This window comes from Stegodyphus dumicola, chromosome 6 (genome assembly GCF_044657685.1).
Source record: "Stegodyphus dumicola isolate Sdum_Otavi_A_Nest chromosome 6, ASM4465768v1".
NCBI lineage: Eukaryota > Metazoa > Arthropoda > Arachnida > Araneae > Eresidae > Stegodyphus > Stegodyphus dumicola.
In genome coordinates, this window is record NC_140773.1 from 214,182,081 (window position 1) to 214,209,898 (window position 27,818).

Here is a 27,818-nt window from a genome sequence, read left to right on the forward strand (position 1 = left end):
AAGCTTTCACATTGTGCATCAACACCATTAAAAAAAAAAAAAAAAACTCCAAATTTCCTTTAAAATATATGATTACAGTTATTGAACTATTTATACTACGATTTTTATGTAAAATGTATTTAATTAGTTGTTCGAAATTTTATGTCATTTGGCTGCATTTTTTTAAAGCTTTTTTAACGCTTTTATCTGCAGAAAGAATCCACAGTGATGTGTTATAATTACCTTGTTTAAACTTGGCACATTCATAAATTGAGAGTATACTTCAACAAAACACTTGTTAAAAAGAGCTATAAATACTATCGTTAAGACAACTTAAATCAAAATTAAAGTATTTGATAATTAAATGAATGTTCTTACAACTCTTCATAATGTATAACAAATTACCTATAAACCACTTTATATGTGGCATAGGAGCTCCTTTGGCAAGGCAGTATAATTCTAGAGGACTACCTTGAACCACTACAGATGATTGCTCAAATTTCTCTAACTTTATTTTAGCTGAAAGGATAAAATTGCATTTGTATAAATAGTATATATATTTAAGTATATATACTGATGGAAAATGAAATCTCAACATTAAGAAGAAATCTTTAGAGGAATGAAATGTAGGCAAAGCATTTGTCTAGGTAACGTATTTATTAAATTAATGTTTCAAGGTCACAGGTTAAAGTATGTCGCACAAGAATAGCCATTTCAAATGTGAAATGATGATACACTAAATAAACCATTGTAGTCATCATGATGTTGAATGCAAGCTTGCAAATGTGTATGCATTATGTCACACATGTAGCATATGTCATTTTGCGGGGTACAGTTCTATGCCTGTTGTACTTGGTTAATCAAATCAGCAACAAGCTGTGTTGGTTGTGAATGTCGCTGGATTTGTTGCCCATGTCCCTAATGTGTCGATGGGGTAAAGATTGGGTAATCTTACAAACCAAGGCAATGTGTCTACTCTCTGTAGAACACACTGGTTGGTAACAGCAATATGGCGATAAGCATTATCCTAAAGAAAAATGCCTCCCTGGAATATTCCTCAAGAAAGGCAGCACAACTCGTGTAATTAACATTCCAAAGTAAAAATTTCCTGTCAAGATGTGTGGGATAACAATGAGAGTGCTCCTGCTGTCATAAGAAATTGCTCCCCAGACCAGAACTCCTGGTCAAACGTGTCTATGCTGCAGATAGCTTGGTTCCAAATACTCATCTGGCCTCCTTCTAACCAATAAATAGCCATCATCTGCACCAAGACAGAAATTGTTCTCATCTGAAAATACAACTGATCTTCACTTTGACCTCCAGTAAGCTCTAGCTTGACACAATTAAAGTCACAGACGGCAGAGATTTAGAGTCAGTAATATGGCCACTACAAGACATCTGCCTTAGAACTATCCTTCAGGTAATCAATTTGTTACAGTTGTTAAATGATCCAACAAAAGTTGGAATGTCTGCTCCAGATGTGGTACTACGCACCACAGACGTGCAGGAAATAAGACAGACTTCTGTTTGAGTAAGCAACACATGCACGGCCAGACCCAGCTTTCTTGAGACAGTACCTTCACATGACAACTGCAACCAACATGCATGCACAATGGATACATCCTGCCATGTCTTTCTGCAATATCATGAAAAGATAACTCATCTTCTTGTTCTATTAAACAGCCTCATTCAAGCTGAATAAGCTGTTGCTACTGTCTTCTTTGCTTCATTCTTGACACAAATTTCACTCACCCACTCTAGAAGATAAATAAGGACGCGAAGTTTACATTGTGCATTTAAACCACACATGATCACGAGTGGCCAAACAGTAAAGTCCCTGAACACTGATAGTTTTGGTCCGAGGTCCGAATCCCGCGAATGGGCTGGCTGCATGGGAGTTTTCATGGTTTTCTTCATGTATAATGTGTTAATACGAAACAGTTTCCTTTAAAAAAATCCTCCACAAAGGCTGGGAATTTTCATGGTTTTCTCCATGTATAATGTGTTAATATGAGACAGTTTTCCTTGAAAAGTTCCTCCACAAAGACATCCAACAAATATGATTTGCAAGTTCATAATGGGTCCTATTAGTACCATATTTAATAGTGAAATCTGAACAGATATCATTTGTCAGATGTGTAAATATACCTCCCCAAATCTGTTTATCTAAGACAACTCCTTCTTGATGTTGGGATTTCATTTGCCATAACTGTTATATAAATATATTCACCTATATTATAAATATTGAAAGATGCTTTTAAATTTTTATGACAATAATATAAAAAATACATCAATCTTTAACTGAATTAGAATATTTTGCAGAAATAAGTTTAAATGAAGTACAGCAAAAAACATTCATAATTTAATAGGTCGCAAAGGAAGTCATGGGATCCCCATAAGATTTTTCAATTTCAATTCATCATTATGTAATTACTTTATTTATTTTATATCAAAGTGAATTCCTACTTTTGACTGATACTCATGATGTTAGCACAAAATCTGACGACTACACACCAGAAGCTACCCTCTCTATGTGGTATAGAATATGTGTAAATTTCCCCCTTCTCATTAAAATTCAGCTTTTGTGACAGTCTGGCATAACATAAGTAACATTTTAGCTTTCTAAGCAGTCTGGAAAAATTTGTGTAATAATCACAAGACTATAGTTATTGAACAAACAAAACAAATAAGAACATCACTGTATTTGAAACGACAGAAATGTTTTTGTTTTTATACCCATTTTAAAGAATAAAACCCAAGAAAAAGAAACAAATATGATGAACTTACATTGAACAACTATGGTAGCATTTAAGGCAACATCAAGCTGCTTTCTATCAATAGCACAGACATAGACACCTGAATCATTATATGAAGACTGCTGAATAAGAACAGAATTATTCTTTTCATATATTTCTAAATGACCTGGAATAGGTTCTAATAATTTATCGTCTTTAAACCTAAGGGGGAAAAAAGAAGTCTATAAGAACTTTTTGGTAGTCTTATAAATTACTACATAAAATTAGTTGCTAATAAATATTGATTATACTTAATAGTACAATAGAAACTTCAAGAAATAAGGGAAGAAAATTATTTTTAGACCTTCACTGGAAACTAAATTTTAATACGGAGGAGATAACTAAATTCTTAAGTTCCACCGCAAGTTTTTGGTTTTATTGTAAGCACAAAGTATATGCATTTCATTTAAGAATTTGAAGAATAATAAAGGGTTAACTTTATCTTTTTTCTGTGCTGGTATTATTCACACCTGTGCAAGAAGTCGCCAGGTTTCCTAGTAAGATCTGTTTAGTTTATGATAACGAAGAGAATAAGATCTTGCAATGTGTTTAACTATTAGGTGATTCAGAAACAACAGGATTTAATTACCGACTCCTACTAATACTGCTTCTCATAACAATGCATTCTACATTATTTTAAATTTAATGTAAGGTGGGAAATGGTAATATATTTTTACTAGTATATTTTAAGATCTCATAATTACATTACAATATTATTTAACATAAAATTAAACCATTATGTAACAGGGAGTATACAGGACATATTTTACTTAGGTATTAATGTATTACTTCATGCCGAGAAGAGTTTTTTTTTAACATTTTTATCTCTAAATAATTAATAAAAATTTTCACATTATACACTGTTTCAATTTTCAAAACAGAATAATTCATATTTACGAAATGTATAAAATTATACATTAAATTACTTTAAAAAGCGACACAATAGATTTAACACAAAGTTATTTTCTCTAATATTAAAATGTATCATTTACTATAACAAGTAGAGACAAGGATATGATGATTCTTCTCTGTAAGGGATACTTTATCAGTTTTTTTGCTTTCATTGAAATTTTCAAACACACTAAACCTTCTTCTGCAAAATTGTCAAAATTATATTAAAAATTATTAGTACATAATGTTGGACAACAGACAATGTCACCAGCAAGTAACAAATGTTTAATACTGCCCTCTGAATCTTCTTTAGAAAAGGACAAAACTTTACTCCACTTCTGCAAGTCTCTGGAATAGAATATTACCATAGAATGGTTTTGCTTAAAGACTCAGTTTGTCACAAGAATACATATTTAATGTAATCATATATGCATTCTCTAAGCTACATATGTTCATCTTTTTCAGTGTAAGTTAAATAAACATAATTCATATTACATGAAACATCACACATTATTAGTTGTCTAGAGCAAGAGGAATTTTACTGCAAAATAAGAAACTTTTATGCACTTCATTTTTAAACTATCAAACATAATTTCTTAAAGTAGAATACAAAAAAGCTTGCTCCTGATACGAAAACTCATAGATACAAGCTAATCACACTGCTGCATGTCTGTTGGTTATGTAAAAAAAATAACGCTATCATAGGGGGGGTGTGAAGTGAAGTTTTGTCGTTTGGTTATATTATGCGTAACTTCATATAGAGTTTTTGGAATGCTTTCGTTTTTGTATGGATTATGCAATTAAGGTTTGATACTGTGTCTTCGTTCGGGTGTTCATGTTACCCACATCCATGATTATCCTTAAGTCACACGTGCCCCCTGGGTAGTGCTAAATGGGTAACTGCCACAAAGTCCTGTCGCATATCGGGGTTTAGTGGGATGAGGTTTGGTTTGATGATGAATAATCTTATGACGACCCAACGGACTGCTCCTCCCTGGGAAAACCAGCGACTCTAGGGAGGATTTGAAATTCTGAGGACCTTTGATCTGGAGAGGAGGGGTCTTGGAGGAAGCAGCCATATAGAGGATACAGGAGAAAAACTGAGTTTTGCGTCTCAGGCCGCCAGATAGTACATGAGCCCCGGCCAGCCTAACCAGCATGTCTTGGCTGCTCTATCAGCTGGTGTATAATCTCGCCTGCCTTGTAGTTCCAGGTGGTGCCTGGGTGGGTTCCTGCATGGCAGAGCGGGGGGCTCTTCCGAGGTCACTGCTGGCTGCTGAATCTGGGGATAGCCCCTCCAAACTGGCTCTTAGTAAATCGGAAGGAATTTTCCCCCCTTTTTTCAATCAAATACCAAAATGGATGTTAGCAATATAGAGTCAGATAAAAATGCATCCTCTGAAACCCCCACTTTAAACACTGTAGCTCCTTCTAAGGGAGTGAATGCGCCCTTTGGGTGCAGATGCTCTTCTCTTTAGGCCTACAGAAACCAGAACCGCTGGTGAAGGGGTGAAGTGAATGTGAACCCAGTGGGGATGGATATTGACTCCTCTGTCAGAAGTGCTGTGCCAAGTGTGCAAGCGGATGACCAGTCACCAATGACAGAGGTTGTAAATAAAAGAAGAGAAAAGAGACAATGCCAGAAGGAGCGGAAATGGCTGAAGAGGGCCATGGAAGGGATCTCGATCACTGGGGAAAAGGGAGCGAGGGAGAAAACAGATAATGCTGGGACCTCTGGAATGACCTCCAAACTGGTGAGGGAGAGCCATTGAAGCGATGAGGATTCTTGTAAGAGAGAACGCATTGCTGGTCACACCTCAGAAATGGCCCTCAAGAAACGACGGCTTTATAGTCAAGCTGTGAGGAAGGCAATTACTCTGCAGGTCGTCTGCAAGGATGACTCCAGAGACATAACGTCGGCAGATTCGGAATTCATCACTTCTATGATTGAAGACTGAATTATCGACGGCTCCATCACCACCTGTAGGGTCCACAAGACAGTCCTGTAGCTGAATGGCCTCAACATTGCATGTGAGGACCAGTAGACTGTGGACGTCCTAGACTTTAATCAATGATCTACCTGGCCCTGAAGAAAACCATCCCGGTTATCACGCCGTGGCTCCCAGGGACAGACTACCCATGAATAGGTTTTTCGCTTGGTTTCCTGGTAATAAATAGGTCACCAAAAGATAACATCAAGCTCCTTGATGCCTGTAACAAGGGCCTGGATGTTAAGAAGATTGCCCTCAAGGCAGTCATCCCTGGAGACGGAGGTAACACTCTGATGCTGGGAGTGGAACCTGAGCTCATGGATTACCTGGAGGCCCAGAATTTCAAACTTTTTTGTGGTGCCCATGGCTCTGTACAGCTGAAGGAACCAAGACAACAAGAGAAATCAATTCCTCCACCCAAGGATCCTTTGAGGAAACAGTTGATGGGAGAAGGGGAGACCGAAAAGGATTCGGAACCAGAGCTTTCTTTGGAGGCTCTGGGGAAGACCTCTGAATAGGTTTCCCTGTTACGACTCCTAAAATACTTTAGGGTAAGTTCTTATCTCTCATTTAACCTGTTTTAAAGGTTAAGGTTAGTCAGCTAAACCTGCAACATAGCAGAGCAGCTTCATATAATTTAGCTGCTCAATTAGGTAAGCAAAGCACTTTTGTTGCCTTAATTCAAGAACCTTGGGTCTTGGTAGGCCCATGAATGCACACTTCTTTTCGTCAGAAGGACCTAACAAACGACCTAGAACTAGTATTTACATTTCTAAAAATATAAAAGCTATGAAATTATCTCAGTTTATATCAGAGGACTTAACTGCTATTTTAACCAAGGACATAAATAGTTCACTGAGAGGAAACATTTGTTTTTGCTCGGTTTACATGGCTTATGACTTTAACATTCCGCAAGAATTTATAGATCTTGCGAGTTTCTGTGAAATAAACAATATTCCTATGGTTATTGGTGGTGATGTAAACGCTCATCACCTATCATGGGGCAGTTCTGATACCAATCTTAGAGGAGAAAAACTCATGGAACTGATAATGAATACCAACCTAACTTGGGTAAACAGGGGAAATCACTCCACCTTTGGCAACAGAAGAAGAGAAGAAGTCATTGATCTCACACTAACCTCTTCTGATATTTATAACCTTATTAAGAATTGGCATGTAAGTGACAATCCCTCACTTTCAGACCATTGCTTTATACAATTTTGTATTAGAGATGAAATTTCAGCTGAATATTTCAGAAACATAGTCACAATGACATATGCCTGGACTTGGGCAATGAGATCCCTATAATCTACATGCCCAAAGATGCAATTACTAAAACAATAGTTCCAGATAAACTATTCTCAACTTATATACCAAAAAGGAATGAGATAGAATCTCTAATTGACCTAATTCCAACAGGATCAATTGAATGTTACACAGATGGATCAAAATCCAACTTTACCGGAGCTGGAGCTTTTCCAGAACCAAGGGATCTGGACAAGATTTCATTAGATTTCATCTATACCTTGGTAAACTAACAACTGTTTTCCCAGCTGAGGTTCTGGCGATCAATAGGGTCGCCAGGGAACTCTTAGCTAAAAATACAGTTGATAAGAATATATATATTCTCTCTGACAGCCAATCAGCCATCCTTGCCCTTACTAATCATGTCAAGTTACAAAACTGTATTTTGAACTGTACTCAAAATTTCAATTCCCTGGCTCAGGCCCATAACACCATTAGTTTAGTCTGGGTCCCAGGTCATTGTGATTTTGCTGGAAATGAACTAGCTGATAAAGTAGCTAAAGATGCTTCGCAACTACCCATGCCTGGCCCAGAACCATTTTACCCAGTTTCATATCAATCTGTTAAAAAAGAAATAAGAAGCTGGATAAAGAACAAACATGATAATATATGGTCTAAACTACCAGACTGTGCTCATTCTAAACTGGTGCTCAGTACACTTAACTTATCAGGTAAACTCATATACCTCAGTAAAACTAACTTACGCCAGGTAATTCAAATTGTTACCAGACTTGCTTATCTGGCCAAGCATCTCCACAAATGTGGTCTTGTCGAAATCTCCTGTCTGCCCAGCTTGTGGAGAAGAAGAGGAAACACCTTTTCACTTCCTGGGACGATGTCCGGTGCTTTCTGTCCCTAGAAACAAATTTCTTGGGTTTCCCTACATTAGCTTTGATCAGGCTCTTCTATACAAAGGGCTCTCTGGCATAATAGGGTTTCTGATGTATACTAAACACCTACAGGTAAGGTGAATATACACCACCTGGCCATTTGGCTCTGCCCTCCTTAATTAATTAATTTTTATTTATTTATTTTTTATTTTAAACTCACCATCACACCCTTGTTTGGACAAGAGTTTGCGTTTGGTGGTTTGGGAGGGATTGAATCGGCTCTTCATCCAATTGGGAAGTTTTAACGATTTAACAGACACCCTGAATTGGACACCCTGAGATGGGATCTTTTGCTAATACTAAATATTTGGTGTCAGTTTGGGATCTTATCTATTTATTTATTATTTACCTTTCAGGGAGTTACCATTTAAAACCTTTGATGTAAATGATCAAATGGCGGAAGACCAATGAGCAACATTGCCTAAGTTCTTTTCCTTCTTTTCATAAGACGGAAGCGCCACTAATGTTATGTTATGTGTCATCGTTCATTTCCGGTGTTGCTGTCGAGAAATCTTCAATCACAGTAAGTGATAAATTAATAAATCTTCAATCATGGTAAGTGAATTGAAAGCGATTAAAGCTAACAAAAAGAGCTTAAAATGCATTATCAGAAAGCTTGAAAATAAGGTAAATTCTACAGTGGATGAAACAGATATTTCCTTATTGGAGTTATATGAATCAAAAATATTAGAATTTAAAAAGGAATTAAGTAACATTTTCGATTCTTTATTTGTAAATTGTGAGGAAAAGGACATCAACAAATTCATTAAGGAAAAGGAAAATGTAGTAGATAATCTCGATGAAATTCATTTGAAAATTAAAAGAAAACTTTCTGAGATCAGTTCTCAAAGGAATAGTTGCTCAAATGAAAACGGTTCGAGTCAAGACATAATTGTTTCGGATATAAAACTGCCTAAATTGTCTTTTCCTATATTCAGTGGGAAAATTGAAGAATGGACTGAATTTGAGGATTTATTTTCCACAGCTGTGCATAAAAATTTCAATATTTAAAGAGTTCGTGCAAGGCAGACGCTTTAAATATTATTCAGACCATTCCAATTTCAGATTCGAATTACGACATAGCATGGAATCTGTTGGTTGAGCGCTATTGCAACAAAAAAGATTTGATCAATTCTATCATAAAGAAATTAATTTCTATATTTCAAATGAGTGATTCTACTTCATCGCTTTTAAAATTTATCGATAAGATGCATGAATGTTTATGATCTTTAGAAGCATTAGAGCAAAAGGTGGAAGAATTTTCAGACACGTTAATTTTTTATTTATTAGTTGAAAAGTTGGATAGAAATACTTGGTGTTGGTGGGAAAGATCACTTAAAAAAAAAAAAAAAAAAATAGGAGCAGTTAAACAACTGGCATGCTTTTTGAAGAAATACGCTCGCACTCTATCACATTACAAACCTCCGCATGGGGAATCGAAACGTTCATTTAATACCAAAGCTCTTACATCACTTTCGGAAAATTCAAAAAATTGTCCTTATTGTAAAGGTGATAATTTATTGTTGAAATATGCACAATTCTTAAATTTAACAGTAAAGAAACGATTTGAATTTGTAAAGACAAAAAAACTGTGTTTCAATTGTTTATCTTTGGTCCACATAATCAAGGAATGTAAAAGTTCTAATACATGCAGAAAATGTCAGAAATTTCACAATTCACTCTTACATTTTGATCGAAGTGAAGAAAATTTCAATACAGCAAATGGCACATCGAATAGAAACACAAACAAGACTAATAAATTTTAGCAGTAATCTTTCTCCAAATGCTGATATACATTTACTCCATTGGCAAGCAGCCAAAAGGTTAGTGACACTAATGAAACCAACCAAGCAAAGTCCAATAACGGTACTGAATATTTTCAGTTCTTTCAATAAACAAGTTCTACTTTCAACTGAAATTATTTTCGTTAAAGGTGATGATGGAAAATTTATTTCGCTGAGAGCTGTCCTTGATTCCGGTTCTCAAAATAATTTCATTACTAAAGAATGTGCTAAGTTATTGAATTTGAAGAAAAGAAAAATAAACGTTTCTATTTCAGGTAGCAATAGTACAGTTATGGGTGTTAAGGAAAACGCTATAGCAACCATCGCTAACGCTACTAGAGATTTTATTTGCACCTTACAATTTTTTGTTGTTCCAAAAATAACTCGCTTAACGCCTCTTAGATATCTAAACATTCCTGATGTTAAGCAGTTGCAACTCATTGGTTTAGCTGATCCAGAGTTTTATAAACCTGGTCCAATACATGTTTTATTATGTAATAAAATATTTTTTGATTTACTGGGAACAAATAGAATAAATATGCAAGACCTGATTCTCCATCAGTCAGTTTTTGGATACATTATTAGCGGGTCAGTACGCATGCCGCAGCAATGCAATGTTGATAATTATTGTGGGTTTGTTGAAACTGTGGATCATTTATCTGACAATATGAGAAGGTTTTGGGGGTTTGAAGGTATTAATGAAGGAAAAAAAGTGAAGAGTCAGGAAGAGGAATTTTGTGAACAGCACTTTCTTCGTACACACAGGAGGCACGATGATGGCAGATATGCAGTGGAAATGCCAATTAAGGAAGAAGGGCTTAGCCTTTTAGGCGAATCGAGAGAAAACACTAGCAAAAGACTGAATCACCTACTTAAACTCTTCACTCGCAATCCCGCAATGAAATCCTTGTAAGAAGATTTCTTAAAGGAATATAATAAATTAGGCCATTCTGAAGAAATTGATGAAGGGGATAGCTCTAGTTTCTCATATTATCTTCCTCATCATGGGGTTTTCAGACCCGATAAACCTAACAAACTTAGGGTCGTGTTCGATGCCACTGCTTCTACAACTACAGGAATTTTGTTAAACGATTTCTACTGAATGGAGGGTTAGTTCAAGACAAACTATTTGATATTATTTGCACATTTCGAACACATAAAATTGCCTTCACAGCAGACAATGTAAAAATTTATCGTCAGATTTTTGATTAAGGAACATCAAAGAGATTTATTACGTATCTTATGAAAGAGTGCTGAAGAAGAACCAGTTAAGGTCTATAGACTGAAGACTATAACTTACAGTACTTCCAACGCACCATATCTAGCAACACACACACTTAACCAATTAGCAGAGGACGAGAGAAACACTTTTTCGTTAGCAGCGCAAATAGTACAAAGGGATTTTTACATCAATGACGTACTCACAGGAGCCCATATTCTAATAGAGGCTAAAGAATTACAGTCGCAATTGATTAACCTATTATTACATGAAGGAATGCGTTTGCACAGATGGTGTGCTAATCAGCCTGATCTTTTGCAGTTTCCATATGGACAAGAGGAATATTCTTTCAGTTATTTCGATGACGATCAGAGCATCAAAACTTTAGGATTATTATGGAATCCAAAGGTAGATTGTTTTTTGTACAAATCAATGATAAAAAAACCAGCTACTTACACAAAGAGAACAGTGTTGTTTGACATTGCTCACGTTTATGATCCATTAGAACTGCTTGGTCCAGGGATAACAAAAGCAAAAATCTTCATCCAAAGACTTTGGCTATTGAAGCTTGATTGGAACGATCCACTACCCGAAAAGGTAATTAAGGAGTGGTAACTTTTTATTGATTCCATGCAATCTATCAACAATTTGCAAGTGAGTAGATATGTTTTACAGGACAGTTTTTCTGAGATACAAATTCATGGACTTTCAGGTGCATCAGAACATGCATATGGAGCAGCCATTTATTTACGCTGTAGAAGTGACAATAATTTATCTTCACATTGCTTTGCAGCAAGTCCAGAGTAGCTCCACTAAAACCGTTGACAGTACCATGACTGGAACTCTGCGCAGCTGTACTGCTAGCACAGCTTGTTACAAAGGTGGTGCCTTTATTGAAATTGGACATCGGTAAAATATGTCTGTGGTGTGACCATAGTGTTAGCGTGGCTTCAGAATCCCCCGCATGTACTAAAAACTTTTGTTGCTAACTGAGTGTTGCAGATCCAAGAGCTAACACAGACATGCCAGTGGAATTATGTGCATTCAGAGGAGAAGCCAGCAGACCTTATTTCCAGAGGACTGAATTTTGACAAGCTGCATGATGCTGATCTCTGGTGGAAAGGTCCTTCCATTCTTGAGGGAAGGTGTTATACCTAGCAAGAACATTGACTTTGAACAATTAGAAAAAACAGAGACATTTTCTAATGAACCGAGAAAAAGAACTGACATTGCTTGCTTATGCACTTTGCCTTCAAAATTTATTGATAATGTCCTAGATATCACTAACAATTAAAATTATTACGTATTATTAGTTATATTTTCAGGTTCATTTGGAACTCTAGGTGCGCAAAACAGAAAGGAGCACAGAGAAGAACAGGAGGGGTAAGTTGAAAAAAGTTAAATGAGTCAGAATCCTTTCTAGTAAGAAAGGTTCAAAAATGTAATTTTTATTTAGATTACAACTTTCTCGCACAAGGTAAACCCATTAATAATAAAAGTAATTTACTTTCTTTGAACCCCTCTTTTAGATGCAAATAATGTAATGAGACGAGGGGCCAATGTAAGGTTTTTACATAAAAATCAAATAATTTTGCCTGCTAAATGCAAACTAACTAAGCTGATTGCTGAGCATTATCATCGGAAATATTTACACGTAGGTTTGCAAGCATTATTGTGTTTTATGAGACAGAAATTTTGGCCATTTCAAGGTAGGAATTTAACTAGAAAGATTACCCATGAATGTATATTTTGTAGTAAAAATAAACCAGTCACTATCAAACAAATTATGGGGTCACTACCTGCAGAGCACGTAAATCCAAGCTCACCCTTTAACCATGTAGGCACCGATTTTTGTGGCCCATTTTTTATTAGGAACAAGGGGCAGAGGAAAGGAACTCTTCATAAGGTATACTTAGCTCTTTTCATTTGCCTTATAACAAAGGCTGTGCATCTCGAACTAGTGAGTGACCTCACCACTGACGCATTTATCGCCATCTTAAAGAGATTTATTGCTAGGCGCGGAAAATGCTCAATCATTTTCTCAGACAAAGCAAAAAACTTCGTTGGCGCAAATGCCGAATTTCAAAGAATTAACAATTTAATTAGAAATCAAAAAATTAGCAGATTATTTAGGTGAAGGACTCGTTTGGAAATTTATTCTCCCACGGACACCTAATTTTGCTGGACTATGGGAATATGGAATAAAATCCGTGAAATATCACTTAAAGCGGATTGTAGGTAATGCAAGGCTGACTTTCGAGGAGTTATTAACTGTAGTAACTCAGATAAAGTCTGTTTTAAATTCTCGCCCTATTACTCCCTTATCTTCAGATGTAAATGATTTAGAGGCCTTAACACCAGGCCATTTTCTCATTGGAAGACCCTTGAATGCTATAGTAGAACCCGAATTAATTGATATACCTGAAAACAGACTCTCAAGATAAAAATGAACTACCAGATTTGTCCAATTGATATGGAATCGTTGGCATAGGGACTATTTAAACACACTACAACAGCATTCAAAATGGAAAGTAGAACAAACGAATATTAAAATCGGTATGCTAGTACTAGTTAAGGAGGATGGGTGTTGGGGCGCATTACAAGACTTTTTCCTGGAGTGGATGGTAAGGTTAGAGTAGTAGAAATACATACAGTCAAAAGTCGTTAATCCGGACTCGTCGGGACTTCGGCGATTCCGGATTATCGATTTTTCCGGATTATAGATCATCAGTTTAAATCTGGTAAGATGGCATGCAGAAATTATAAAATTAAAAATATGAAACCGTAATTTATGAAATAAAGAACAATTATGATCTAAAGGGTATCAAAGTTTACACACACACAAAAAAAAAAAAAAAAAAAAAAAAAAAAGCTTAATATTTATTTGTTTACTTTATTAAACATTTCTTTCAATGTAAGTTGTTTCGTTTTTTATGTGATAATACATTCTCTTTTATTATATAAACAGACATAATTTCTTGTTAAGTTACAAAGTTCTGTTGTTCAAGTCCTATAATTGCTGTGTCTACCGACTAATTTGTCAATCGAAAGTTTTTCGCTTTCAATAACCTCTGTCACTTTCTTCGCTATCGGAAGCGAATTATAATGACAAGGAATTTGATTTAAATCATATCAAAGACTGAGTACATCGAGATGAAATACTACATTTAGTAAGGAATTATAAGCCAAATAAAATAAAAACATTTGCCCTGAAGATAAGGATAGTGCTTCTAATTCAAGCGGCGTTAAAGATAAACAAAGTTTAGATAAACAAATGTTAAAGTTTAGATAAACAAAGGATATGCCTTTATCCATTTTTTGCAGCAATTCCACTTTGTGTTTAATGAACTTTGAAACATACTTTCGCTTTGTAGATCCTTTACATATTAATAAATATATATCAGAAATTCTATTTGACATAATCGAAAGTTCAAGCCTACTTTTATAAAATTGCTCTAACAGTCTGCAAAAAATAATAAGCTGGATCCAATTCGAAGATTAAGGAACAACGCAATCTGCAACATTAACTGAAATAGATAATTAGATAATTTTAGCTTAGCTTATGCCATCCGCTATACATTAAACGCGCACCCGTAAACGTATTTTGCACACGCGCACAAGCATATTCGCAGCCGTAAAGGTCTTACGCGCACGTGTCAACGCGACGCATGCGCAGAAAGTTTGTAGCTTTGAGGTCCGGATTATGAGTGTCCGAATTAACGACTTTTGACTGTATTATTTAGGCATTATTAAACGTATTAAGCGGCATTATTAATACATATTATAAAGGCATTATTAAGCGTGGAATTACAAAAATTGCAACCCCAGGAAGAAGCTTCCTAAGTTAGTTAAGTGTTAACTTATTATTATAAAGCTTGTATTGTAACTTGTATTGTGTATAAAATTTTGTATTGAAAATTGAATATTATTGTATTGAATTGAGATGTTATTCATATTGCGTTATTGTATAAGGTTGTAATTGTACCATTTTGTATGTTATTATGAGTAGTATGGCACGAAATTATTGAAGTAACCCTTCCATGCCGGGGGGGGTATGTTCAGTCATTAGGACTATTTCGCTTTAAGATTACGTCATTTTTTCCCTTCTTGGCGTTTTCCACGGCACAAATGTTCATTACAGCAACCCTGTAAATGCTCGCTCAGTTTTTATTGCTGTTGTTGTTAGTAGTAGTCATCGCTTGAAAGATGGCATGCATGTGATTAAGGTTTTAGAATAAAATATTAATTAGTACAGTCCACATCTAGTTAATTTGGAGTTGTTGTATAACAACGCACGCATCGCATGAACACCATTGATATTTCAGTACCAAAGACAGAAACAGAAGACACTTGGGGGGGGGATGGATAAAATAAATCCATCAAACTTTTAAATAACAAATTTTCAGTTATTAACAATAAATGTATTCTTATTTATTTATATAACTTGAAAAAATTACTTCAGAATACAGAAATTAAAAAAACTCTGCAACACTAAAAAGCATTCAACTTTTAGATGCACCTCATTTTTTAGCAATGTGAAACTGATCTCTCTTCAAATGAAAGAAATATATCTACTACAGTCAAAAGTCGTTAATTCGGACACCCATAATTCGGAATGATATATAATCCGGACCTCTATTTCAGTTAATGTTGATGATTGCGTTGTTCCTTAATTTTCGAATTGGATCCGGCTTATTATTTTTTGCAGACTGTAAGAGCAATTTTATAAAAGTAAGCTTAAACTTTCGATTATATCAAATAGAATTTCCGATATATATTTGTTAATATGTAAAGGATCTAAAGCGAAAGTCTGTTTTGAAATCCGAAATCTGTTTATCAATTTCACACTGCTGCTGGGCGGGGGGAACGCTGCGGCCGACGCGTAATGAATTGGAAGTTGATTTGTCAGCACTATCCTTATCTTCAGCGCAGATGTTTTTATTTGGCTTATAACTCCTTACCAAATGTAGTATTTCATCTGGATATGCTCCGTCTTTGATATGATTTAAAACAAGTTCCTCGTCATTATAATTCGCTTCCGATAGTGAAGAAAAGTAACAGAGGTTATTGAAAACGAAAAAATTTCGATTGACAAATTAGTCGGTGTTCTTGACACAGCAATTATAGGACTTGAACGGCGGAACTTTGTAACTGAACAAGAAATTATGTCTGTTTAATAGAATTAAAGAGAAAGTATTATCACATGAAACGAAGCAAAACTTTAACAACTTACATTGAAAGAAATGTTTAATAAAGTAAACAAATAAATATTAAGCTTTTTCTTTTTGCAAATTTTGATACCCTTTAGATCATAATTGTTCTTTATTTCATAAATTACAGTTTCATATTTTTAATTTTAGAATTTCTGCATGCCATCTTACGAGATTTAAACTGATGATCTATAATCCGGAAAAATCGATAATCCGGAATCGCCGAAGTCCGGACGAGTCCGGATTAACGACTTTTGACTGTATCAATAGCTCCTTAAATAAAACTAGTAGTTTTAAAATGCTCTAAGCAGATTATGGTTTTGGATGGAAAGGTTATAATTTAACGAAGATTACCTTCATTAAATGTTACTCTAATTGCAAACATAGTATATAAACAACAAACCAATAAAATAATAAGTAAAAATATAGTATTTTTGTAAGTAACAATAAGCATGAACTTACCATACTACTGTACAATGAGGACATTCAGACGTATTACACTGTAAAACTAATGGCTCTCCAGGAATCAGTAACTTGCCCATGCCTGGTTCATCTTCGTTTGGTTCTATCATATTTTCTTCAATAAATAAATAAATAAACAAATAAATAATAGTAAAATGTGAAACAACTCATTTTCATACAGATTTTGAGATCATTAAATACAATTTAAATGAAATCATAGCTACGAGGTAACCAAAAAAGTTCCTGCTGTTTCTTACATCCCACTGATAAAGTGTTCACAGAGAGGAAGTTAATTGTGTGCTGGAAAAATGATGGAAGGTTAATATAACCACTGATCAGCACTAATAAATGCACAATACACACACATGGCAATTACAGTTGTCCAGCATGGATTGATGAAATAGAACAGAAATATGAAAGAACTTCTATTCAACCATAGATGCTATGAGAAAGGTGCAGATTTTTGAGAAACGGAAAAGTTCAAAATATAATGCATACTTAACAATGCTCTAGAGAAGCGGTATTCAAACAAGGTGGATAAATAAAAAAAATATTAAAAAAAAAAAAAAAAAAAAAAATTCTGAATTTGATGGAACATAATTAAAGGTCAATGCTATGAATGGAAGACTGTTTTTTGGGAGTTGACTGCATTTTTATGGGCTCGCACTACATAAAATTTGAATACCACTGCTCTACAGCTATATAAGTTTATATATATGGATGAAATAAATTTTTAAAATTTAGATTATGTAATAATAAAAAGCAATTCTGAGCATTTGTTTAAATATGATAAAATGCGATGATAATAAAAAATGATATTTGAGAGATAAAACTATAAACTTTCACAAATTTAAATGTTGTTTAAGAAATACAGAAAGAAGACACCACAATATTTGGAGGTGGGGAACAGAACTGCATATTGTTAGATGCAGCTACATTAAAAAAAAATAGTAATTAACAAGTATGCTTAAAATAAATGCATCTTTTAACTGGAAATGTAAAAAGCCTAAAACCCATAAACATCTTATACACGTTAGTATTACTTTTCATATCTATACATTGAAAATAACACTTAAAATATAAAATTTTCAGATAGTATCACACAAAAATAATTTATCAGCAAAGTTATACGATGAACATTCTGGAATAATAACACAACACATCATATATTCTAAAAATTTTTAATCACAGAAAAGAAGTATACAGAAAGAATACTCAATGATTATGTAACACTGTAAGGAATATTTTTTCATCTATTTTTATAGATATTTCTTACCAGTAACAACAATGACGTTTTGATGATATACACCATTACTGTTACATTTATATTCACCCGTATGAATAGAATCTGCGTCTTCAACTATAAGACGCATAGTTGTGAAAAAATCTAATTCCTCCGGGGAATATGTGAGAGAGTCTTGTTCCAGATGAAATTTATTGACAGAGTTTGGCACTACCGGCTTTCCATCTTTATACCAAAGATGTATACCAATTCCTGCAACTCTGCATGCGAGGATGAACTTTCCACCCTTCTGAACGTACGTTGTACTAGTAGTGAAATCAATGCTGGAAACAGCTGAAAAACAATAAAAAACTTTGTAAATTTTATCCATATTATAATAAATCTAACAAATTAATAAGAAAATGTGGTACTTTTCCGTTTTGCCGGCGCAGGTGATAAAGTCGACAATAATGGTACAACTGATGCCAAACGGAATATCCTCGCTGGTAACCTTTTACACCTCATTTTCAAAACAAGTCGCAGCCATTTCGTATCACACTGATTGTTTCAATACTGGCATACAATTACATAGAATTTTTACCAGATAGTTCAGTTTTATGCCCTAAGGCCAATCTAATGAGAATGCACTAGCCATCTTACCAGATTTAAACTGATGATCTATAATCCGGAAAAATCGATAATCTGGAATCGCCGAAGTCTCGACGAGTCTGGATTAAAGACTTTTGACTGTATGCTTAAATTCCCCCCTTAAACAAAAAGTGCTTTATTATGGAAATTACTTTATCTCAGTTTTTCTATCTCTAATAACTATTCTATACAATGCTCCCAGAAATTACCTATACCATATTTTTTATTTCTAAAGCACTCCCAATAGTATATCTCGCTAAGTAGCATTTTCTCCTTATTTTTTCCTCTTACATGCTTGCACTTTAACCTTTAAGATGGATGAATTATTAAGACGAATTCATTGTCACTAAACGATTAAAAAGTTAACTGCAGATGGGGGTACGAAAGAGTTTTAAGGATACATGGAACATCTCGACAGGAAAAATGAAGCAATTTTTGCAAAAGATTGAACAACATGTATTTTATTTTAAAATAAAGATATAACCGAGATTTTTCTTTCTACAGTAAATGTACATATTTCAGCTCATATATAAATAAAAAGAAATTAATTAGCTGTATAAATTAGTTTGTAAGAGCTAATTAATTTATTATACAGCTATGAATTTTGGGTACTTTTCCATTTTGCTGGCGCAGGCAATAAAGTCGCCAATAATGGTACAACTGATGCCAAAAAGAATATCTTTGCTGGTAACATTTTATGCCTCATTTTAAAAACAAATCACAGCCATTTCTTATCAGATTGATTTTTTTTCAATACTGGCATACAATTACATAGAATTTTTACAAGATAGCTAAATTTTATGCCCTAAGACTATTCACGGTAATTAAGTCAATTAGGATGCAATCAAACCGCTCACCTAAAGGTGCAACTATACAAAAGGCAAAATCAAGGGTTAATTTCATCAATTCTAATGAGAATACACTAGCGAAGTAAAGCACTGCGGTTTTACATAATTTCTGAGTAAGCTATTCGTACAAATTGAAATAATTCTTGCATTTAAACTTGTATTTCAAATTTAGATTTAGCTTGAAATTAGTGTAGATAATTAGCGAGAGAATTAGATTTGTGTAGCGTAGTTTACGTGAGATGAGATCACTTGGGGTCACGTGAATCAGGATGTTGTACCAAAGAAAGCATAGTAAATTCTTAAATTAATGACTTTTTACAAATTTATTGTCTTTATTTATTGACTTTTTATAAAATTTAAACGATATTAAAATATTTATGCCCTCAAAATAAAAAATTCTTAGAACCAACATTTGTAAACATTTTGTATATGTATGCTCTATGTTGTCGCCAATAAAGTCTGCTTGGCGAGATTTGCGCAAGCGAAACGGAAAAGTACCGAAAATGAATATAATAACAGTACACAAATTACAAAAAACTGTAAGTGCTCTTCTAGCACATGATCTATTGTGATTTGTGATTTTTTGAACACACAGGATACGTACAATGAACAACATTTTCATACAGAAGCTATATTATAATTTCATTTCATTGAAAATATAGGTTAGAGTAGACAGAAGAGTGCCCCTTGTATTAACATGAAGTTGTTGTTTCATTTATTGCCAAGTTGATGTTTCATTTATCATTAAGTTGGTGTTTCATTTATGGTAGCCTGAGTAGTTGAATGTTATGGAAATCATATTATGATGTAATCGGTTGCATGATTGCTGTAAATTTGTAAGAGCTTGGTGGTGGTGTGTTGGTTAGGGAGTATATTGCTTGTTTTGTGGTTTAGACTGTAAAATGGCTGAATGTAGTAAGATTAATTTGATGTTTCTGTATGATTTGGAAAGAAAGAGGAAAAGAGCATTACTTGACTGATAATGAAGGTTTACTTAGTAGCCATTATTAAATGTCCTGCGTGTAGAAAGGAAATGCCGTATGGGCAAACGGCGAACGATAACGGCGCATCAGAGGGGTTTTTTACTCTTATTTTGTGAATTTATGTGGCGATGCCATTATACAGATTCTAGTTCAAATAATTTTAGGAAGTTTTTGGATGCTGTTAAGGAACACTGTTTGACTGAAGAAATGCTAATTCGTAAATAAGGTAAGTGGATATTTCGTTTGTGTAGTGCACAGATGAACTTCCTTTTTTATGTTATTTCAATGTTTGCTTTAAAATGTAGTTTACTGAGTTTATATATATTTTGTTGGTTGCTTCTTTGACTTTTTAAGTGAATATAGTTCGATGTGTACATGGACAAAGTCAAGGGAGTGTGCAATGCCTAGTTTGTCCAATTCTCTGATGTTTTTTTAAGTGAAAATAGGTCGACGTGTACACGGATACTGAGTTCGTGCAATTCTTTGTCTTATTATTCTGGGTTTGTGTAGCGGTGATTTTTACCGTAAAAATCACCGCTACAAAACAAAATAACAAGTCAAAGAATTGCACAAACTTGGTATCCATGCACCGCCAAAAATCGCCAAGGGGTACTAATAAATATATTTTTACTAAAATATATAATTACAGATTTTAATTTTGATATATTCTAATAAAATTTTAATTTCTGATACTTTCAATCTGACCTAGTTGATAACACAATATAAAATAAAGTAATAAAACAGTTCTGATGAGAATTTATATTACAGCTTTTATATATAAATTTTTATGAATGCCCCTTTAATAAAATAAAGAACATATATCATGAATAAGCTACAGACAGTAAATACCTTTAAAAAAATTAATAGACAATATATACATATATATGTTAAGAACCAGCTTCCTTTATATGATTTATCATATTTCTATATTGTTACACTAATAATTTCCCTTCATGTCTGATATTATATAATAAATCAGTCCAGAAATGATTGTTTCTGATGTAATAACTGGCACGAGCAATTGCTGCTCCATCCTGAAAATTACTATGGAGTAAAAATCTAACATAATTTTAAGTAATTCAAAAAATCGATGTAAATTATATATATATATATTTTCAAACATTTTCATTAGTGAAAGAAAATACATCATACTTTTTAATTTATTAAATGCTAATTTATGTTTGATAACATCATTTTAAAGTTACTTAGCCCTTTGGTTTTGGAATATTTAAAAAAATAAATGTTAAAGTAAACTTGCTTTTGAGGAGACAGGATTAAGTTCTGATTGCTCCATTTATATTTTTATGCATTTCTTAAATAATGTTAAAAGTTCAACATAATCAGCAAGCTATTTTAAAGTAGACTTTCATGTAACTTTCAAGTACTAGATCAGAATCTGAATCAGTTGTCGGAGATGAGGAACTGCTAACATGTAGTGGTTATCAGTATTCAAGGATGTTCTACATTGTTATAATACCATCCATATACACTGCTCGACATTGAAAATGCAACACAAAAAAGGAGTGGTAAAAAATTTATGCAAATTTTAGAGTAGACGCACGTCACTGAGTTATGCGAATGATGTGAAATGCGCAGCTCTCCGACACACGTGAAGTAGGATATAATGGAAGGAACGTGCAGAATGGGCAATATTCGTGTCATTATTTCTGCTAGACGAATTATCAAAGAAAGCTGGATTTTGTCCCGGAGGATACGTGTAATAGTAGAGAACGCCAGGCTGCCGTCAACGAAGGCGCTTCCAGCAGATAGACGATCTTACGAGGGGTATGGTGATCAGACTAACAAGGGCAGGTTGGTCCTTACGTCAAATTGCAGCTGATACCTACAAGGATACAAGCACGGTGCATCAGCTATGGCGAACATGATTGGAACAAGGAAATGTGGGAAGAAGGAGGGGTGCAGGTGCAGCCAGAGTGATGTCAGCCCGTGTGGATCGACGCATCCGCCGACAAGCTGTGGCGGTCCCGAAAGTCACTTGTACCACGATTCTGCAGCATGTGCAAGATACAGTTGATGTTCCCGTGTCGACCAGAATCATTTCCCATCGATTGGTTGAACGTGGCCTGCACGCACAGCGTACGTAAAGAAGACTGCCATTGACCTTACAGCATAGATGCCAACGTTTAGAATAGTGCCAGACTGGAGCCATGTGGATGACAGAATGGCAAAATGTTGTGTTTTCAGATGAGTCACGCTTCTGTTTATCCAGTGATAGTCGCTGCATATGTGTGTGTCGTCGACATGGAAACAGATCTAATCCAGCAGTAACTGTGGAACGCCCCACCGTGCAACAATGTGGCATAATGGTTTGGGGAGCTATTGCCTACAATTCCAGGTCACCTCTAGTTCATATTCAGGGCACTATGACTGCCCAACAATACTTGAATAATGTACTGCGGCCGGTGGCAATCCCCTACCTACAGGGGCTGCCTAATGCAATTTTTCAGCAGGATAATGCCCAACCACACATTGCTCGCATCTGCTAACGTGTTCTGCAAGGTATACAGATGCTTCCCTGGCCACCGTACTCTCCTGACCTGTCACCAATCGAACATGTGTGGGATGTATGTGATTGCACGCCATTTGCAGACTCTCCTGCCTCGTTCAGAAGACGAACTGTGGCATATGTTGAAAGGGAATGGAGAGCCATCCCTCAAGACACCATCCGCACTCTTATTGACTCTATGCCTAGACTTTCTTCGTGCATCGCTGTCCACGGTGGTCCTACATCCTACTGAGCCGACACCGTTCTCGCTCTGTGTCCTGACTATCATTTTGAAATAAAGATCATTTATTACAGCTTGCTGTCTCTTTTTTCCAAATTTCATCACTTTCTGACCACTCATTCTTTGTGTTGCATTTTCAATGTCAAACAGTGTAATTAAATTCATTTTCAACAATGTGTTTGTGGAAGCAAAAGACAGTTTTCATCAACTTCATTAATGCTGAATATCTTTGTTTTCCATTTTCTTTCAACCTGAATAATTCAGCCCACTGCTTACAATATGGTAACAGGTAGTTTGGCGACATTTTGCAGGCGATAAAGGTTACTACCTAGGACTTTGGGAATAATGTGAGAAGTACTCAGTTCCGATTACGCATTATTTTGTGTGAGGGAAATGAGGGATCATGACATATGTCATGTGACATTAATGGACGAATCCCTGTTCTTTAATTGAAAAAGGGGGTAAATTTGTAAAAATATCTGCCGTACTTTATAGCGTTAGTTTCATTCTATGTTCTGTGAAACAGTGTTGTTTAATATTTGGATCCCATGGCCCTATATAAAGTAAATCTGAAATTTTTATTGCGTTTATGTGTAATTGAAAAGAATTGCTTAATTGCGGATAAGTATGAATGTCCAACATGTGAGAATGAAATGAGATTGTGTGAAAGGAAGGATATTACAGATAAGTTTGAATGGCGGTGCAAGAAATCTGGTGAAAATGGACATTTTGTGATCCATCATGCACTCAAGATTCTGTAGAAGATTAGGTAAGTTAGTATTTTTAATTATCTGAGGATATTATTTTTATGCATTGTTCTAAATGTAAGCAGTAAATAAATTAATATGGTATTATTGGAAAATTGTTATTAGCAATGATTTAGTTTAAAGTAATTAGGATTGTAAGCTAATTTTTATTAATTTAATGCATGTGCTTATTTATATTTTAAGTAGTTTTTTTAATTTAATTATATTTTAATTTAATGATCGTGATTTTGAGAGTTACATGTTTGTAGTATTTTGGAATACGTTTGAGTAGAAGTAAATGTGCATGGAAAGAATTTAAGTATTTGCCACTAAGTAATTGGAACCATTTTTAATGTTTGCATTATAAATTGGCAGGTGAGGTTTATAATAGATAATTTAGAGGGAAAAGTTTTTGGATATTTTATTTATTTTATACATGCTAATATTAATCCTTGGAAAGGGTATATACTTTTTCGTGATCAGGTAATTTCATATATGTCCTTTTTACCAAATTTAAAGATTCACAAAATTTTCATGCATTTTCGTGAAATTTTTCTAATTTATGAGAAAAAAGCAGTGTACATGGATATAGTGAAGAGTGTGTGCAATGCCATTTTTGTGCAATTCTGGGATGTTTTTTTAAGTAAAAATAAGTCGACGTGTACATGGTTTAATTATATTTTTAATTAAATGATAGTTATTTTGTGAATTATATATTTGTAGCAATTTGGTATATGTTTGAGTGGAAGTAAACGTGCATGGAAATAATTTAAATATTTGACACTAAGTATTTGTAACCATTTTTAATATTTTGTTATAAATTCGTTGGTGACGTTTATAATAGATAATTTAGAGGTAAAAGTTTTTGGATATTTTATTTATATTATACGTGGAAATGTTCATCCTTGGAAAGGGTATATACTTTTTCACGATCAGGTAATTTCATATATGTGCTTTTTACCGAATTTAAAGATTCACAAAATTTTCTTGCATTTTCGTGAAATTTTTCTAATTTATGAGAAAAAAGCAGTGTAGATGGATAAAGTCAACAGTGTGCACAATGCCATTTTTGTGTAATTCTGGGATTTTTTTTAAGTAAAAATAAGTCGACGTGTACATGGTTACTGTGTATGTGCAATTTTGAAAAACGCGGCAAGGAGTTTGCGATTCTGCACTTTTTCCCAATTTTGCAGTTAATATTTGTCATGATTAAGCAGTTTTGTTCCATAAAATTTCTAGCATAAGTGTAATTCGGCTAGCAGATTGTTGGAAAAAGTGTTGAGTAAATAAAAAGAAAAGAAACATGCCTTTACTTCGTGAAGACAAAATGGCGGCGAGGAAAAAAAAATAGAGGGTTGCTGTAGCAGAGTTGGTCGCCAAATTTTCACGAAAAAATCACCAAGTTACCATAATCCAAAGATTAACCAAATTGCTATCTGACTTTTTGTTGTATCATACATTTTTTCATGTTCTGAAATGAAATTGAGCAAATTATCATATAATTTCATCAGTGAAATGGCATTAGTTATTTCATGGCTTGGAACAAGATTAATATCATTATATTTGATAAATGATAAATACACTTTAGGATATAAACCTCCTCACAGTGTCCTACAATGAATGGGGTAGAGTTCAACTATACAGAAGTAGTTTCATCCGCCCCATATATTCAGCCTCTTATATATACGCATCTTTCAGAATAATAACTTTCCTAATGGATTAAACATTTCTAGAATTTCTACATTTTTGTAGCCTGTGCTAGTGATCTGTCTCAAATCAGAACAGCAAATGTCAGTAGACAAATATTTTAATGAGTATTCTCGTATTTTAAAATATTACATACTTACAGTACTTTAAAAAAAATTGACATGTAAAGTAATCATTTATTTTTATCAGATTATATATTTCGTTTTGTAATTAATTCATAAATTTATTAACAGTATTAATAAACTGCCATATCACAAATATACTTCAAAATGTTTCTTAGCAAAACTCCCAAAGCCTTAATTATTGATTTCTCTAAAACCACACCGCCACAACTGGCTAACATAGTGTGGGTCATCTTAGAGAAGGGTAACTATATTATGTAGATACACTCTATTATGCAAAACAAGGCATGCATAGTAAAAAATGGAAAGCTTGAGCAATTATTAGAGAAAATTTAGAACACAACACAGAAGGTTAATATAAAGTTTATAATCATAAAATTAATTAAAAGAAGCAAAAATTTGGCAAGACTTTGTATTTGTAAAATGAATATATTATAAGCATTATCTCAGAATGAAGTGTCAAGCTTGAAAACGCCAAATTTTATTCACCAGGCTAATTCAGTTTTAAAAATGTGAAATGCTAAACTTCACAAATATTACAGCTGCTTTAAAATATAAACTCAAGTAAATAAAATAACTACCTTAAAAGATATATTTCAAATGAATTATAAATACACAACAAAAAGCACTTTTTTTAATTATAAATTTAGAAAAATTTATAATAAAAGTACCATTTTATGAATCATTACACCTACATATTATAAAAATATTTTAGAATTTAAAATTATATTTATAATTCGAAATAATAACATAACATTCATCAGAGGCAAAAGTTAGAATAAACAACTACTTTACAATCCACAAAATAAAAGTTAATGCATTCTAACTTCAATTGTTAACGGCGTGGGTCGCCGGCAATTCTATATTTCGGCTCTATACTTTCTTTATATTTAATTATACAGTTAATTTGAAATCGGTATTTACAGGTTCCTAATATTTACTTTATTCAATACTCTGCATGTATTACCATAACACATGAATATCATTGATATTTCATAAATGGTTTCAATATTTCTCATAAATGGTTTAAATTTTTAAAAGATAATAGCACTCGCGTGTTAAGTGACACTGATGCAAACTCCCTCTGAAAATTTTTTGCAATGGATCGCGAGAAGCCTATACATGTTCATAGTATCGACGAACCACGGTAATTGCGGAATTAAAATTGCAAAATGTGAAACAGCATTAAAAAGAAAAACTGAACGAAAAAAAAAATCCATATTTAAAGCTGGCTATACCCTGGCATACACTGTATTAAAATGCTTATATACAGAAAAATTAAACAAATCAATTTCGATCCAAGTAGCTGATACATGAAGTATAAATGACAAATTACTTTACTTTTCAAAGATGCACAAAAAATAGAACTGCAAGCATAATGCACGTGAAAATTCATTCATAACAATGCAATGATTTATTTAATTACTTTACGCTATAAGAATTTAAAAATCACAAATAAAACACATACCTGATATTAAACAGAGAAGGCCACAGATGATTGAAGGTACGAGCTGTTTACTGAATAATAATTCCTCCATACTTGGAAACGAAAGAAATGACTACTGCATCAAAGAGGCTTCACGCGATCATGATGAGAAATTGAAAAATGCTGATAATCATTACAACAAAAACAGTAAGTAACACAAACACAAACAACAAACATGAAACGATTATCCTACATACACTGCGCACAGAGAGAACCCTGCGCGTAATATCAGAGAAGTTAAAAAACCTCTGCGCAATGCCAGATATTGCTTTGCAAGAAACGTGTTTTGTGGAACAACTTTAACACCGGCGCGATTATTTTTAGATTCTTCCGGCACCGTTTTATGGATGATGCATTCAACAGAGTAACAGAATGTTTATTTGGAAGACGTCCAGAAAATGTCACATTACTGTGCTCAAAAAAATTAAATTAAAACTTGAAGTTTGAGGTAAAAGTGGTCAGAGGAACACAGTTTGCAAGAATATCTAATTATCGTATCATAGTTCAAAGTACATTTTGGTCTTCCCTTTTTACATTGTTTATTAAAAGTTTAGCATTAATTTACACCCGCTATGTTTTATTCAGACAGAAATAACTTAATCTAGAATATTCTTTATGCCTAACCTTAAAATAAGTACCGTTTAGAACAGGATAGTAACGTTTTCTGAACAATTTCAGCAGTCGCGTAGTTTTGATAATAATAATAGGTTTAATCTTTAACAAAAACTATAGAGATGTTTTAATAGGCAATCATAAATTATTATTTAAATCTGTAACACTAAA

General features: G+C 33.9%; 2 protein-coding genes across 2 annotated transcripts in view; both read right to left on the bottom strand.

Moving 5' to 3' along the window:
* LOC118193285 (neuroplastin-like) overlaps positions 1–27,818 on the bottom strand; it is a 155,264-nt gene that overhangs the window by 25,034 nt on the left and 102,412 nt on the right. Inside the window, exons 7-9 of the mRNA XM_085819499.1 lie at positions 16,527–16,641; positions 2,767–2,936; positions 385–498 (exon numbers count right to left, since the gene is read on the bottom strand). Coding sequence (XP_085675625.1) covers positions 385–498; positions 2,767–2,936; positions 16,527–16,641 — 399 coding nt within the window. The remainder of the gene's footprint in view (positions 1–384; positions 499–2,766; positions 2,937–16,526; positions 16,642–27,818) is intronic.
* On the bottom strand, positions 17,692–27,288 carry LOC146996962 (uncharacterized). The gene is made up of 2 exons (XM_085819500.1): positions 27,018–27,288; positions 17,692–18,102 (listed from the first exon to the last, which is right to left on the bottom strand). The coding sequence occupies exons 1-2, from the start codon at positions 27,085–27,087 to the stop codon at positions 17,786–17,788; spliced, it is 387 nt and encodes a 128-aa protein (XP_085675626.1). The 5' UTR covers positions 27,088–27,288; the 3' UTR covers positions 17,692–17,785.